Below are 13,187 nucleotides of genomic sequence, written 5' to 3' on the forward strand. Positions count from 1 at the left end.
ATCTTGTACAGTATGTGCGGTGGAGCATGTGACCAGCTTCAGGTTCCTGGGTCCATGTCTCTGAGGACCTTTCCTGGGCACTCAACTCCTCCACCCTGATCAGAAAGGTGCAACAGCGCCTTTACTTCCTTAGGAAACTAAGGAAAGCTCACTTATCCCCCCCAGATCCTACTGAATTTTTACTGCTGCACTACTGAAAGCATCTTAAACAATCTGCATCACAGTGTGGTATGGCAACTGCACTGTCTCAGATCAGAAGGCCCTCCAACGGGTGGTGAAAACTGCCCAATACATCACTGGTGTCCAGATGTTTTCCATCTAGGACAGCCATCGCAAATGCTGTCTAGAGTGGGTGAGGAGTATAATCAAAGACACCTCTCACCCCAACCATTGTATGTTTACACCTCTACCATCTGGGAAACGTTACAGGAGTCTTCGCTATCGCAGTAGCAGACTCAGGAACAGTTTCTTCCCATCAGCTGTCAGCTTTCTGAACTCTGAACCTGTACTGTACAATATTAATGTTCTTTGCACTCTTAAACACCATTTGTCTCTTGTCATTTGGAATACCATGGTACTTGCCCTTACACCTCATTCTCAATCTTGCTTCTTTGCACATTATTGACTAATTACTACATGATGTCTGTATCGTCAACTGATGGTCACCGGACGTATGCACATAATTTCTCTGTACAATACACTTTTATTTGTACACCTTTTCATTTGCACTGAGATGGTCTCTATTTCCTCTACCTCATACCTTTGCACTTTTTTAAATAGAAGATAATATTTTATGTATAAAATACGCGTCAACATTTTTTCAGTAAATATACTTCCAATGAGGCTATTCACATGTAATTTTCACCAGACATTACATGCTGAAATCTGGAAATATAAAGAATTACCAACATTAAAGTCCATAAATAAACTTATGTGTAATAAAGTGAAATGACACAGGAAAAAAGTATTGAACACACTAAGAAAAAGCAGTTCTCCAAGGCAAGGAACCAGCTGAAATCTGTAAGTAGTTAGAATATAATCATACCCCCATCTGTGCAAAATAATATCAGCTGGGTTAGTAAATGGAGGGTCTATAAAAAGGCTTTTCATTACGAAGGTTTCACACAAGAAACATCTCATGATGGGTAAAAGCAAAGAGCTCTCCCAAGACCTTCGCAACCTTATTGTTGTGAAACATATTGATGGAATTGGATACAGAGGTATTTCAAAACTTCTGAATCTTCCAGTAAGCACCTTTGGAGCCATTATCCACAAGTGGAAGCAACGTCACTCCATCATCAACCGGCCATGCACAGGAGCTCCTCACAAGATTTCTGACCAGGGAGTCAGAAGAATAGTCAGAAGAGTAGACCAAGAGCCAAGGACCACTCGGAAAGAGCTCCAGAAACACTTGGAGGCAGCAGGTACCATCGTCACAGAGAAAACATTAGGCAATGCACACCACTGCTCACGCTCACCCTGCAAGACTCCATTACTAAAGAAAAGGCTTGTCGAAGCTCGTTTAAAGTTTGCTACAACCCATTTGGACAAGCCTATGAAATACTGGGAGAGTGTGGTCTGGTCATACTACACACCATGTTTGGAGAAGAAATGGCACAGCACATCACCCTAAAAACACAATAACAACAGTGAAGTGTGGAGGTGGAAGCATCATGGTGTGGGGCTGTTTTTCATCGCATGGTACTGCAGACTTCATATTATTGAAGGAACGACGAATGGAGCCCTTTACCGGGAGATTCTTGAGAAGAATCTGCTGCCATCCACCAGGATGATGAAGATGAGATGTGGGTGGATCTTCCAGAAGGACAACTATCCACAGCATACAGCAAACAAAACTCTCAGTTGGTTTCAGAGAAAATAAATCAAGGCGTTAGAATGGCCCAGTCAATCACCTGACTTGAATCCAATTGAACAAGATTTAAAGACAATATGTTTAGAAGAATGGGCCAAAATCACACCTGAATACTGCGGCCCATTAATTTCTTCATACAGGAAGCATCTTGAAGCTGTCGTTACAAACAAAGGCTTCTCCACTAAGTATTAAATACATTTCAGTTAGCGTGTTCAATACTTTTTTCCTGTCTCATTCCACTTTATTACACATAACTTTATTTATGGACTTTAATGTTGTGAATTCTTTATATTTCCTGATTTCTTGAGTTAATACTAATGTCTGGTGAAAATTTCATTTGAATAACCTCATTGGAAATATATTTACTGGAAAAAATGTTGATGCATCCAATACTTATTTCCCCTGCTGTAGATGCCAAGTCTCTTGGGTTGTCCATCCATCTTCTACCGCTTACTCCTTCTCCAGGGTCACGGGAGAACCTGGAACCTATCCCATTGAGCATCAGGCACAAGGCAGGGTACACCCTGGACAGGGGAGGAAACCCCCACAGCACGGGGAGAACGTGCAAACTCCGCACACACATGGCCCCGGCAGGAATCGAACCCCGGACCCTGGAGGTGCGAGGCAAACGTGCTAACCACTAAGCCACTGTGCGCCCGTCTCTTGAGTTGTGAATAATAATAATAATAATCGTAAAGAAGATAATACAGGACCCTTGGTTTGAAGAGGCCTTCAGAGTCCTAGATTTAAGCTGTAGTTCTAGGAGTATATCCTCCACTGACATGTCTTCTCAAGAATTAACTACAGAAAGAGCTGATTGTTATTCTGAGTTGTCAGATATGAAGTGTAACATCTTTACCCTTGCTTTAGGCAGATGTTCTGTATCTGATGACTGTAGATCTGAATCAGGATATAAGCCGAAGAAAGAAAGTGGACAATATGCTTTTTTTTAAAAAACAAAATCTTTCTTATACTAAAGAAATGAACAAGCTTAACAAGAGTCATTTAGGAAAACAAATAGCAGAGTGTTTCCTGATTCCGTTTCAGTTTGATGTTTCATTCATGTTGTACACATTCAGATTGCTGCTATCGTCCTGTTTACTTTAGTCAGTTTGACTCAGTGCTGGATCTAAACGTTATTGGGTTTGTCCTGAAGTGGGAGGATCTGCTGAGACTGATTCACTGAGCCTTTAAGACATGTTTGGGAAACTTTACATGACTAATGAGAGCTTTACTGTGAGTTGTTTATCAACTAAAATGCTTACTTGTCTGATTCTATAGGGAAAAAAAGGATATGAAAATCAGTATTTCTTAAACTTCCTATCTGATCACAATGGTCCGGACATTTTTCTGGGGTCAGCAGGGAGCATGTGACTCATAGCTCTGACTCCTGCAAAGGTGCTGTGATTGTAAAGCGAGGGCCAGTCCACTTAGCTCATGCTGATTAGCACACATCTACACACACACACACACCCTCAGCCTCTGAGTTAAACTGTAATCATTAACTCAGATGGCCTCAGAGGGAGAAAGAGAAGCATTGCTTGCTTGAACAAAACCAAGCTGAACCTACATACAAATGGTCAGGAAGAGCCTCCGGCCAGAGAAGGAAGAACCCCATGAATCTGGTGCTTATGGAGGCACAGTGAGTTGGAGCAGCTGACTCAGGAGTGTTGGATTAGTCAGGTAAGAGAACACTACTCTAGGCTTAAGGTAGAAGGTAGAATTTAATACAACTTAACGCATGAAACTCTAAATGGGCTTTTCATTCTTTATAGGAACCTCATCATGGTTTCAGCAGTAGTTTGATGATTAATAGTGCTGATATCAGTGTAGTGTTCCTGGAAAGATAAGGCTAACTGGGCTAAAGTCAACAGCATGGATCCGAGCAGAGAGCAGGAGAATATGGCTGAACAGGAAAGAGAGCGGGACTGGCGAAAGCTGGAGACGCACTTCGAATTGAAGGTCTTCCTCACGGTACTCTACAGCCTCATTCTCATCCTGGGAATCGTTGGAAACAGCATCACTATTCACGTCACGCAAGTGCTTCAGAGAAACGGGTACTTACAGAAGAATGTTACTGATCACATGGTGAGCCTGGCCTGCTCTGATTTGCTGGTGTTACTGATTGGGATGCCCGTGGAACTTTATAGTGCCATCTGGTTCCCGTTTAGCTCTGCTTCTGGAAATGTAGCCTGCAAGATCTACAACTTCCTGTTCGAAGCGTGCAGTTATGCCACCATCCTAAATGTGACCACTCTGAGCTTTGAACGCTACATGGCTATATGCCATCCATTTCGATACAAAGCGTTGGCACATGCCCGCACTGCTCACCTCATCCTTGCTGCATGGCTCTCCTCCATCCTCGTCGCTGTGCCACTGCTAATTACAACTGGAACGCAAGGTCATGTGGTGGAGCCAGGAGGAGCGCCAGCACAGAACCTGACCTTCTGCACCAACCTGCATGAGTACTGGGGAATTTATCGCACCAGCATATTCACAGCTTTCATCCTCTACCTGCTGGTCCTTGGCAGTGTGGCTTTCATGTGCAGGAGCATGATTGTTGTCCTCAGGGCACCCATGATTACTATGGATGCTTCAGGCACTAGCGTGTCTAAACATGAGAGCGCCAAGGTCAAAGCATCCCGCAAGCAGACCATCATTTTCCTAGGTAACTCACTGCATTTGCACAACAAATTTATTACATAAAGCATGATGAAGACTGAAGTAGAAACCTAATAGACATGCATTTCCTTTCATAAGCATTTAAAACAGATATGACTTACAGTTATGCATACTGGTCCAATTTTTCACATTAGCTACACAATAGAAATAAAAATAAGCATTTCCAACCGAAGGTTTAGAAACCTCATTGGGTCTACATGCTCACTGTCTCATAGTGAAGGCCAAAATGTGTTAAGGAAAAACTCAGAGTGAAGTTTTTTTTGCCATGTACAGACATTAATCTCTACAGAATTAGAGGTAATACAGGGTGTTCCAAGAGTCTCCATTAATAGGGGAAATCAAAATGTAACTTTATTTACAAAACATCCTCTACATGATTGCCATTTCTTTAACGTGTTAACACATCTGGTGTTATGCATGTAATTGCATGTCCATTGCAACCTTGCGAAATCTTCCCAATCCAGCCATGAGAATGATTTCAATATGTTCTTCTTTTAAGGCATTCTTAAAGGCTATTTGAAAAAATTATATATATAAAACAAAAACAGAATGCAATGATTGGCAAATCTCATAAAGCCATATGTGATTCACAATAAAACATTAAGAAAAAAATTAAAGTAATTTTGAATTTGATGACTGCAACATGTCTCAGAAAAGTTGGGATGGGGCAACAAAAGGCTGGAAAAGTAAATGTTATTAAAAAGAAACAGCTGAAAGTTAATTGGCAACAGGTCAGTAACATGATTGGGTATAAAAGAGTATCTTAGAGAGGCAGAGTCTCTCAGAAGTAAAAATGGGCAGAGGTTCACCTGCAAAAAACTGGTACATTTACTCAGTTTAAACATTTGGTATGTTTTCTATGTTCTATTGTGAATAGCATATGGGTTTGAGATTTTTATTTACATTTTTCACAGCGTCCCATCTTTTTTGGAAGTAAAAGTGTGTGTGCATGTATATAATATATATATATATATGACAAATTTTGGAAGACATTTTGCTAAAAAATTTTGGGACACCCTGTAATTTAACCTTTGGCCTATTGTTGGGAGATTGCACACTTGAATCCAAATGTAGCCAGGAACCAAGGGAGCAAAATTGGCCATGTTGTCTGGGTGGGAGAGACGGCATATTCTCTCTTCCCTGTCAATCACAGCGTCACTAGCCATTCGAGGGTGTATGTGAGCTCATGTATGTGGAAGAGGGCACTTAGTGCTTTCCTCTGAGTGTGTGACTTTGACACAGTACAAGCAGAAGTTTGAAAAGATGCAGTTGGCTGGCTTCAAGTGTCTGGCAGGAAGCATGTGTTAGGCTTCATAGTCCCCAGTTGGTAGCTGTTGTACAGTATGATAGGAGAGAGCTGGCTGGTGGGTGGGAAATGGCAAGTGACCAAACTGGGGAGAAAAATGTGGAAAAAAAAACAACAAAAAAAGGTTTTTCCAGTGTACAATATACTTAGTGCACCTTGCATGCTGTTTCTCTCTCCTTTTCTTTGCACCATTTTATTTATATGAATGCTTAAACGTACTGAATATTCATATGTGGTTCCATGTGTTTTTGTGAATACATCCTTAATCATTTGTACTTATGTGCTTGTGTGTGGGTGTTTCCCTTAGTGCTGATCGTGTGTGCGCTGTTCGTGTGCTGGATGCCAAACCAGGTGCGACGCTTGATGACGGCAACCATACCCAAGGATGCATGGAGCAGGAGTTACCTGGTATCATACGTCAAACTGCACCCTGTAGCTGACACCTTCTTCTACCTGAGCTCCGTGCTGAACCCTCTGCTCTACAATCTCTCATCACGCCAGTTTCGAACAGCCTTCCTCCAGACGTTGTGCTGCCGTCTCTCTATCCAGCATGTTAACAAGAGAACGGTGGAGAACAACAAAGCTTCCCACGCCTCCCGCCATTCACTGCGTCCTCTGCTGTGTAAAAAATCCCAGCACAGGAACATGCAGCCGTCCAGCAGAGATGCTGAAACTCTGACCCCGAGTGCAGAGAGCAGCCCTGTTGTTCAAATCTTAAACACACCTCCACCTATTTCATCAGAGACGGAAACGTGAGTCATGTCAAGCCTCTTACTCCACTAAAGCCTACTCATCAGCTTGGATATCCTTAATGGCCACTTTTTAGACACAGCTACCTTGTTGGTCCACCTTGTAGAGAGTAGTTATAGATTGTTTCTCATCTTCTTTTTTTTCCCCATGTAGAATTTGTCATCAGTGATCACAGAATTGCTGTTGGCTGAATATTTTTGATTGGTGAACTGTTTCTCAACACAACAGTGACTCACATGATATACAAACACACCAAAACAACACACACTACCACATCACTGCTGTTCTGAGAATGATTCACCATGAGGTAACATCTGGCTAGCAGTGGTCCTATAGTGGTCCTTTTCCTCCCATAAATTGGTTAAATCCAGGATTTGTGCATTGTATATCGTCATTTAATACATACAAACTCATCTATGTGGTAGATTTACGTGACAAAATGACCAGTAAGAGTAGGTACAAAGTCGGCACTACTTATAAACTATAAATTCAGTGTAGATTTTCCCTTTCCATTCAGAAGATTCTCATTGACTGTTATGAATTAATGGGCAACACTTTACATTAAGGTTCTCTAACAACTTACATTATTTACTGCATTACTTAACATGAACCCTCAGCATTAATAAATCCTAAATAATGTTAACAAATTAAGTTAACAAGTGTAGTAGCTGACAGTTGTTTAAATGTTAATGGAATACACCTGCATTGACTAATGTTCATTCGATCCATGACTAAGAATACGTCAACATAAAAGAGCAAAAATTTTATTACACTGTGTTCCTAAATTTTGATGATTTAATGAACTCTAGTCTCCACATGTGAATAATGGAACTTTTTATTCAGGCTCAGCTCTGAATTTTGCCAGTTAAATAACCACAAAAAAAAAAGTTCATTGAAGTGTTGGTTCATATTGCTCATTGTGGGCTACATTTTATGAACTTATAGGATAAGCATTGGGTAAAAATTTATTTATTAATTCATTAAAAACCATACTCACTTAATGGAAGTGTTAGTTACTTTGTTAATGTTGCTTATAGTGTATGAACGCTGACATACATGGTTTGTTCATGTTAAAGTTCATTTGAGTAAACCTTAGTTTAAAGTTTTACCAATTAAAGAATTCCAATCATTCGGTACAACTTTGATATCATGACAAAAGTCCAGTCTAAACTTTGTGAAGACATTCAAAATGGTTGTAGACCTAAGGGCTGCACTATATATACTTGTTAACCATAATAAACATAAATTTCAAATGAGCACTATCACTGTCTTGTGTTTTTATCTCAGAGATTCAAGACAAGTTTTCTGTTGGTGTGTTGACAAATTCTGTCATTGGCATTAATTAAAAAAAAAAATCTGGCCAACCAGGTTTTTAAATAAATTGCAGGCACATTGTTATAGTAATGTGTGTTATAGCAATACAATATTTTTTTCCATATTGTGCACCTGTAACCATCATGTAGACCTATAAATATTGTAGCTTACCTCCAAATACATTCAGGTTTCTTTCTGTTTTAAAAAGAATATCTCATTCATGTTGTTCATTAACGAAAACATAAAGGCAAGTTCCAATATACGATATATATATATATATATATATATATATATATATATATATATATATATATATATATATATATATACACACACACACATATATATAAAATCGCTAAACATACTTTTACACAGTTGCCTGAGAAAGTCTCTACTTTGAGTCTCTGCTATATTTGAAAGCTTTATTTATTTTCCCATCATCTTTCAAAACTTTATACATTTGTTTAGAGTAAAGTAAATACACCTATTGCATGCTTTAACAACTGCATTATTGTTATTCACAATTTTCTGCTGCACTACACATATAAAGTCTCCATTTGTGACTGCTTATTCTGACTATTTTATAATAGAAAAAGAGCTGTGCATGCGACCTCTGAAAGCCTAAGACATGCTGCATAATACGTACTGGAATATATTAGTAATCCATTATAGTAATGTTTTTACAGCAAAAATTGTTCTTATTGTTATTATTTGAAAATAAATATGTTTCATTCTTAAATATTTGCAAGTAATTTTTTTTTTTTTAGATATACGCTCCCCTCCAAAAGTATTGGAAAGGTAAGACCTTTATCTCTGACTCCGAGGGGGAGCCAGTGAGAAGGAGAGCGCTCCCTCACACCGCAGAAAACTCCCCCTTTTTTTCACCGAACCGCTTCACGCTGTGGGATGTGCCCTCATGCGCAACCGGTATCTCAAGCATTTCGCGTGTCACGTGACTATAAAACAGCACCTGTAAACCACGTCATCAGCTTTCTTTGTCTAAAGCAAAGCCACATGTTAGTTCTCTGTGTGAAGATTCCTAACACTCTTCACTTCTCTCTATTTTATATACACACATATATATATATATATATATATTGGGGATGGACACATTTTTGGTGTGAAGCCCACGACGGGGCTGACTGCACTCATTGTGAACGCTTCACAATGAAGCAAATCCGCTCCCGGTTTTCGGAACCTCAGGACTCTGGACCAGCCGCTGTCGAGGCGGCCAGCCGGCTCAGATCCTCAGACGAGAGCTACTCTATCTCTTGCTCTTTCCGCTGGATCCGACTCTCCGCTTCCGGGTTTTGGAGTTCGCAAAGCGACTTCTCCCTCCAGTATGGCGAGTCAACCCACCCTCTCTGATTCAGAGGAGCCAGAGGAAGGAGCCAGTGCATCATTTTTATGAGAGTGGAGAATGCTGCAGCAGCCCACGAGGGGGGCTGACTGCACTCATTGTAAAAAAAAGAAAAAGGCACAATGAAGCTGTTAAGCTCTTGGCTCTCTCACTTCTCACCTGAACGGCGATGGGTTTCAGGACTTCAGGACTCTGGGCCAGCCGCTGTCGAGGCAGTCTGGCTCCTCAGAGTCAGAGAGGGTGGGTTGACTCTCCACACCAGAGCGAGAAGTCACTTTGCGAGCTCCAAACCTGGTACCAGAGAGTTGGATCTGGAGGAAGAACAAGAGATAGAGCAGCGCTGATTTCTGGGACCTGCAGGATCCCAGCTTGCTGGCTGCCTCGACACCGGCTGCCCCAGAGTCCTGAAGTCCTGAAACCCATTGCCGTTCAGGTGAGAAGTGAGAGAGCCAAGAGCTTAACAGCTTCATTGTGCCGTTTTCTTTTTTTTTTACAATGAGTGCAGTCAGCCCCCCTCATGGGCTGCTGCAGCATTCTCCACTGTCATAAAAATGATGCACTGGCTCCTTCCTCTGGCTCCTCTGAATCAGAGAGGGTGGGTTCTCTGACTCCGAGGAGCCAGAGGGGGAGCCAGTGAGAAGGAGAGCGCTCCCTCACACCACAGAAAACTCCCCCTTTTTTTCACCGAAGTGCACCATGAAGTATCACGCTTCTGAGGAAAGCCATGTTTATAACCCCATAACGTCATATTATTCGGCCATTGCGTGAGATAAACAGTAGTGTTCTTTTGCTATGCCGAAGATGGAGGAGGCGCTTGTGAGCTACCGCTCTCCATTGACATCAATTAAAATTGGGGGGCCAGCTTTGCCATCCAAGCCATGTAAGACCACCTCGGCGTTGGTTGGCGAAGCCTATGCGGCGGCAGGTCTTCCACACAATGGCACACAATGGCAGTTTTGCAGGCCTATTGGGCAGACCTGCTGAATTTTGAGGGAGGCACAGAAGGAGAGTGCGGCGGCCAACCTACCCCCACAGAAAGCCAGGGGGACTGGGCATCCAGAGTCGCAGCCTGCTAGTAGGCCTGATTTAAAAATGATAAGTGCCAAAAAGTCAAAAAGAAGCGGTCCTGAGGAGCCGCGGAGGGAGGTATCAGAGGACGAGTGGTTGTTAGGGCAGTTAGCCCTCAGTATTACTGTAGGGCTCCCCTAGTCCCAAGTTTCCAGTTTTCTCTGGTCAATGAGCTGTCACAGGGCAACGAAAATCTGATGCTTTCCTTCCAACAAATGTGAAAGTTAACGTCACTAAAGACCATCTGGCAGCATGGAAACTACTGCCAAATGTATCTCCATGGGTTCTGTTCTCCATAGAAATGGTACCGGGAGCAGTTCATAGCTTGACCCCCCCCATCGTTTCAGAGGTGTGCTCACCACAGTAGTCAGCACAATGCAGAGCCTGACGTTAGCCCAGGAAGTAAGATCTGTCTTGGACAAAGGGGGCATAAAGCATGTACCTCTTTCTCTGAGGGAGGAAGGTTTAAGGTAGCTCTTTTGGCTGGCCCTGACAACTCTGTTGCCCCTTCCTTCCTTGACTTTGCCCCTGGATTAACTGAGGCCTCCCTATATCCTAGGTCGGATTATTTCCTAAGTGCCCAGGTCTGCTGCCCAGCCGGTAGTGTTGCAGGCTTTCTGCCCTCCTCTGTTCCTTACACTGGAACGAGGAAGATTGCACCTACTGTGTCCAGTGATGGCTCTTTGTACTTATGCCCACTGCTCTGGCCAATGTCATAAGTCAGAGCAGTTGCTGGTCTGCTTGGCATGTGATGCTGTGTCAAAGCAATGCATTTGGATAGTGGAAGCAATCTCTATTGCTTATGATACGCGCACTCTTGCTACGCCTCTGGGCATAGGGGCTCATTCAAAGGCTTTATCTAATGGGTACGCTTACAGGATGTGTGTGCTATGGCAGGGTGGTCTACACCACACACATTCATTCGGTATTAAAGTTTGGTCGAGGATCTTGCAGTAACCCTCAGGCCCAGACCCTTTTGGACAAGACATACCCTCAGTATGACGGAGTGGGTATACACATTCCCACAGCATGAAGCTCACGCAACTTTGAGTTCCCTTTGAAAGGGAACGTCTGGGTTATGCATGTAACCCTGTTCCCTGAGAAGGGAATGAGATGTTGCATAGCTTTGTCATACTGGTGTATGCCTGTAAATTGTGAAGCTGATGATGTGGTTTACAGGCGCCATGTTATAGTCATGTGAAGCGTGAAATGCCACATCACCTGACCACTGCAGGCCTATAAATAGGCATGATTTTACACAGACCTCAGATACCAGGCGCTTCCAACAGCGTGAAGTTCACGCAACCTCTCTATCTCTTTTCAGGGAACAAGGTTACACGCGTAACCCAGACGTGTTTGCTATACATTCAAGATATCTGGATTTGAGATCAAAAGATGAATATGAGATGATAGATCAGAATTCCAGCTTTCATTTCCTGAAATTTACATCTAGATGTCTTAAAAGCGTAAAACATTGTACCCTCAGTTGCATCCTAAACTGTTGCATTTTTCTTTTGTGTTGCTTTTCCAGGCTTCTTTCATTGTTGTTTTTTGGGGGTTTCTTCCTTCAGTCTCCTCTTCAGCAGGTGAAATGCATGCTCAAGTGGGTTAATGTCTGGTAATTGACATGGCCAGCCTAAAACCTTCCACTTTTCCCCCCTGATAAAGTCCTTTTATTAGGTTGTCAGTATGTTTTGGGTCATTTTCTTGCTGCAAGATAAAGTGCCCCCCAATTAGATTGGATCCATTTCTCTGTAAATTGAAAGAGTGATGGTTTCTGTAGACTTATGAATTAATTCTGCTGCTACTATCATGAGTTACATCACCAGTAAAGATCAGTGAACTAATTCCAGAAGCATCCGTGCAAGCAGAAGCCATGGCACTACCTCCACCATGCTTGGCTGATCAGCTTCTATGTTTTGGATCATGAGCAGATCCTTTCTTTCTGCACACTTCCAATCTGGCCTTCTGATTGCTCATGAGTGTTTTGCATCTTGTGGTATGGCCTCTATATTTCTGCACTTGAAGTCTTTTTCGAACGTTGAATTGTGATACCTTCACCCCTGTCCTGTGAAGGTTGTTGGTGATGTCACTAAGTGTTGTTTTTGAGTTTTTCTTCACAGCTCTCACAATGTTTCTGTCATCAGAAAATGTTGGTGTCCTGAAATTTTTGCACACAATAGTCTCTATAGTTTACACAGAATGGTGTGGGGATAGAAAAAAAAACAACAACAAAACACTGAGTAAAGAAGAAAAACAGTGAGCAGTGTTTCTGTCGACACCTTGTTTATGAGAGAGGTCAGAGGAGAATGACCAGACTGGATCATGCTGACAGGAAGGCTACAATAACTCTTTACAACTGTAGTGAGCAAAACCAAACAAACAAACAAAAAACATCATCACCAACAACAACAACTCAGAATACTTAACTCACCAAATCTAGAGAACTTGTGCATGAAAATCCAAGGACCGCAGCAGTTTCTGAAATACTCAGACCAGCCCATCTGGCACCAACAACCATACCACCATACCATGATCACTGAGATTTTCCACCATTCTGGTCTTTGATGTGAACATTAACTGAAGCTGTAACCTGTATCTGTATGATGTTATGCATTACGCTTCTGACATGTTATGCATTACGCGGCTGATTGGATAATTCCATGAATGAGCCCAATAAAGTGGCCAGTGAGTGGACTGTAGTAATGTTTCCGGTCTTTTTTTCAGTAGCTCTAATCTAGACCACCAACTTGATTTAATTAAACAGCCAAATGAAGTTAATGATCACGAACACCAGAGGGCGCGCTGTCCACTAAAATAGTCTGAACACCTAC

At 42.0% G+C, this 13,187-nt stretch overlaps 1 protein-coding gene across 2 annotated transcripts; it reads left to right on the plus strand.

Annotated features, from left to right (window-relative positions):
• The first annotated feature begins 488 nt into the window (after window positions 1-488).
• Window positions 489-7,863, plus strand: gpr39 (G protein-coupled receptor 39). Of its 2 annotated transcripts, XM_053627206.1 has the most exons (3): window positions 489-3,556; window positions 3,649-4,541; window positions 6,169-7,863. In XM_053627206.1, exons 2-3 carry the CDS (start codon window positions 3,749-3,751, stop codon window positions 6,615-6,617), a joined length of 1,242 nt encoding a protein of 413 aa, XP_053483181.1. In that variant the 5' UTR covers window positions 489-3,556; window positions 3,649-3,748; the 3' UTR covers window positions 6,618-7,863. The 2 variants fall into 2 exon arrangements, with proteins under 2 accessions (XP_053483181.1, XP_053483182.1); XM_053627207.1 differs by having other exon boundaries at window positions 489-4,541.
• Window positions 7,864-13,187: the final 5,324 nt, after the last annotated feature.

This window comes from Ictalurus furcatus, chromosome 6 (genome assembly GCF_023375685.1).
Source record: "Ictalurus furcatus strain D&B chromosome 6, Billie_1.0, whole genome shotgun sequence".
Classification (NCBI taxonomy): domain Eukaryota; kingdom Metazoa; phylum Chordata; class Actinopteri; order Siluriformes; family Ictaluridae; genus Ictalurus; species Ictalurus furcatus.

Excerpts from the sequence above, each read along its gene's own strand:
- gpr39 (XM_053627207.1), top strand. The coding sequence starts at position 3,749 with ATGGATCCGAGCAGAGAGCAGGAGAATATGGCTGAACAGGAAAGAGAG. Across the intron at positions 4,542-6,168 it reads GCAGACCATCATTTTCCTAG|TGCTGATCGTGTGTGCGCTG; the intron begins GTAACTCACTGC and ends TGTTTCCCTTAG.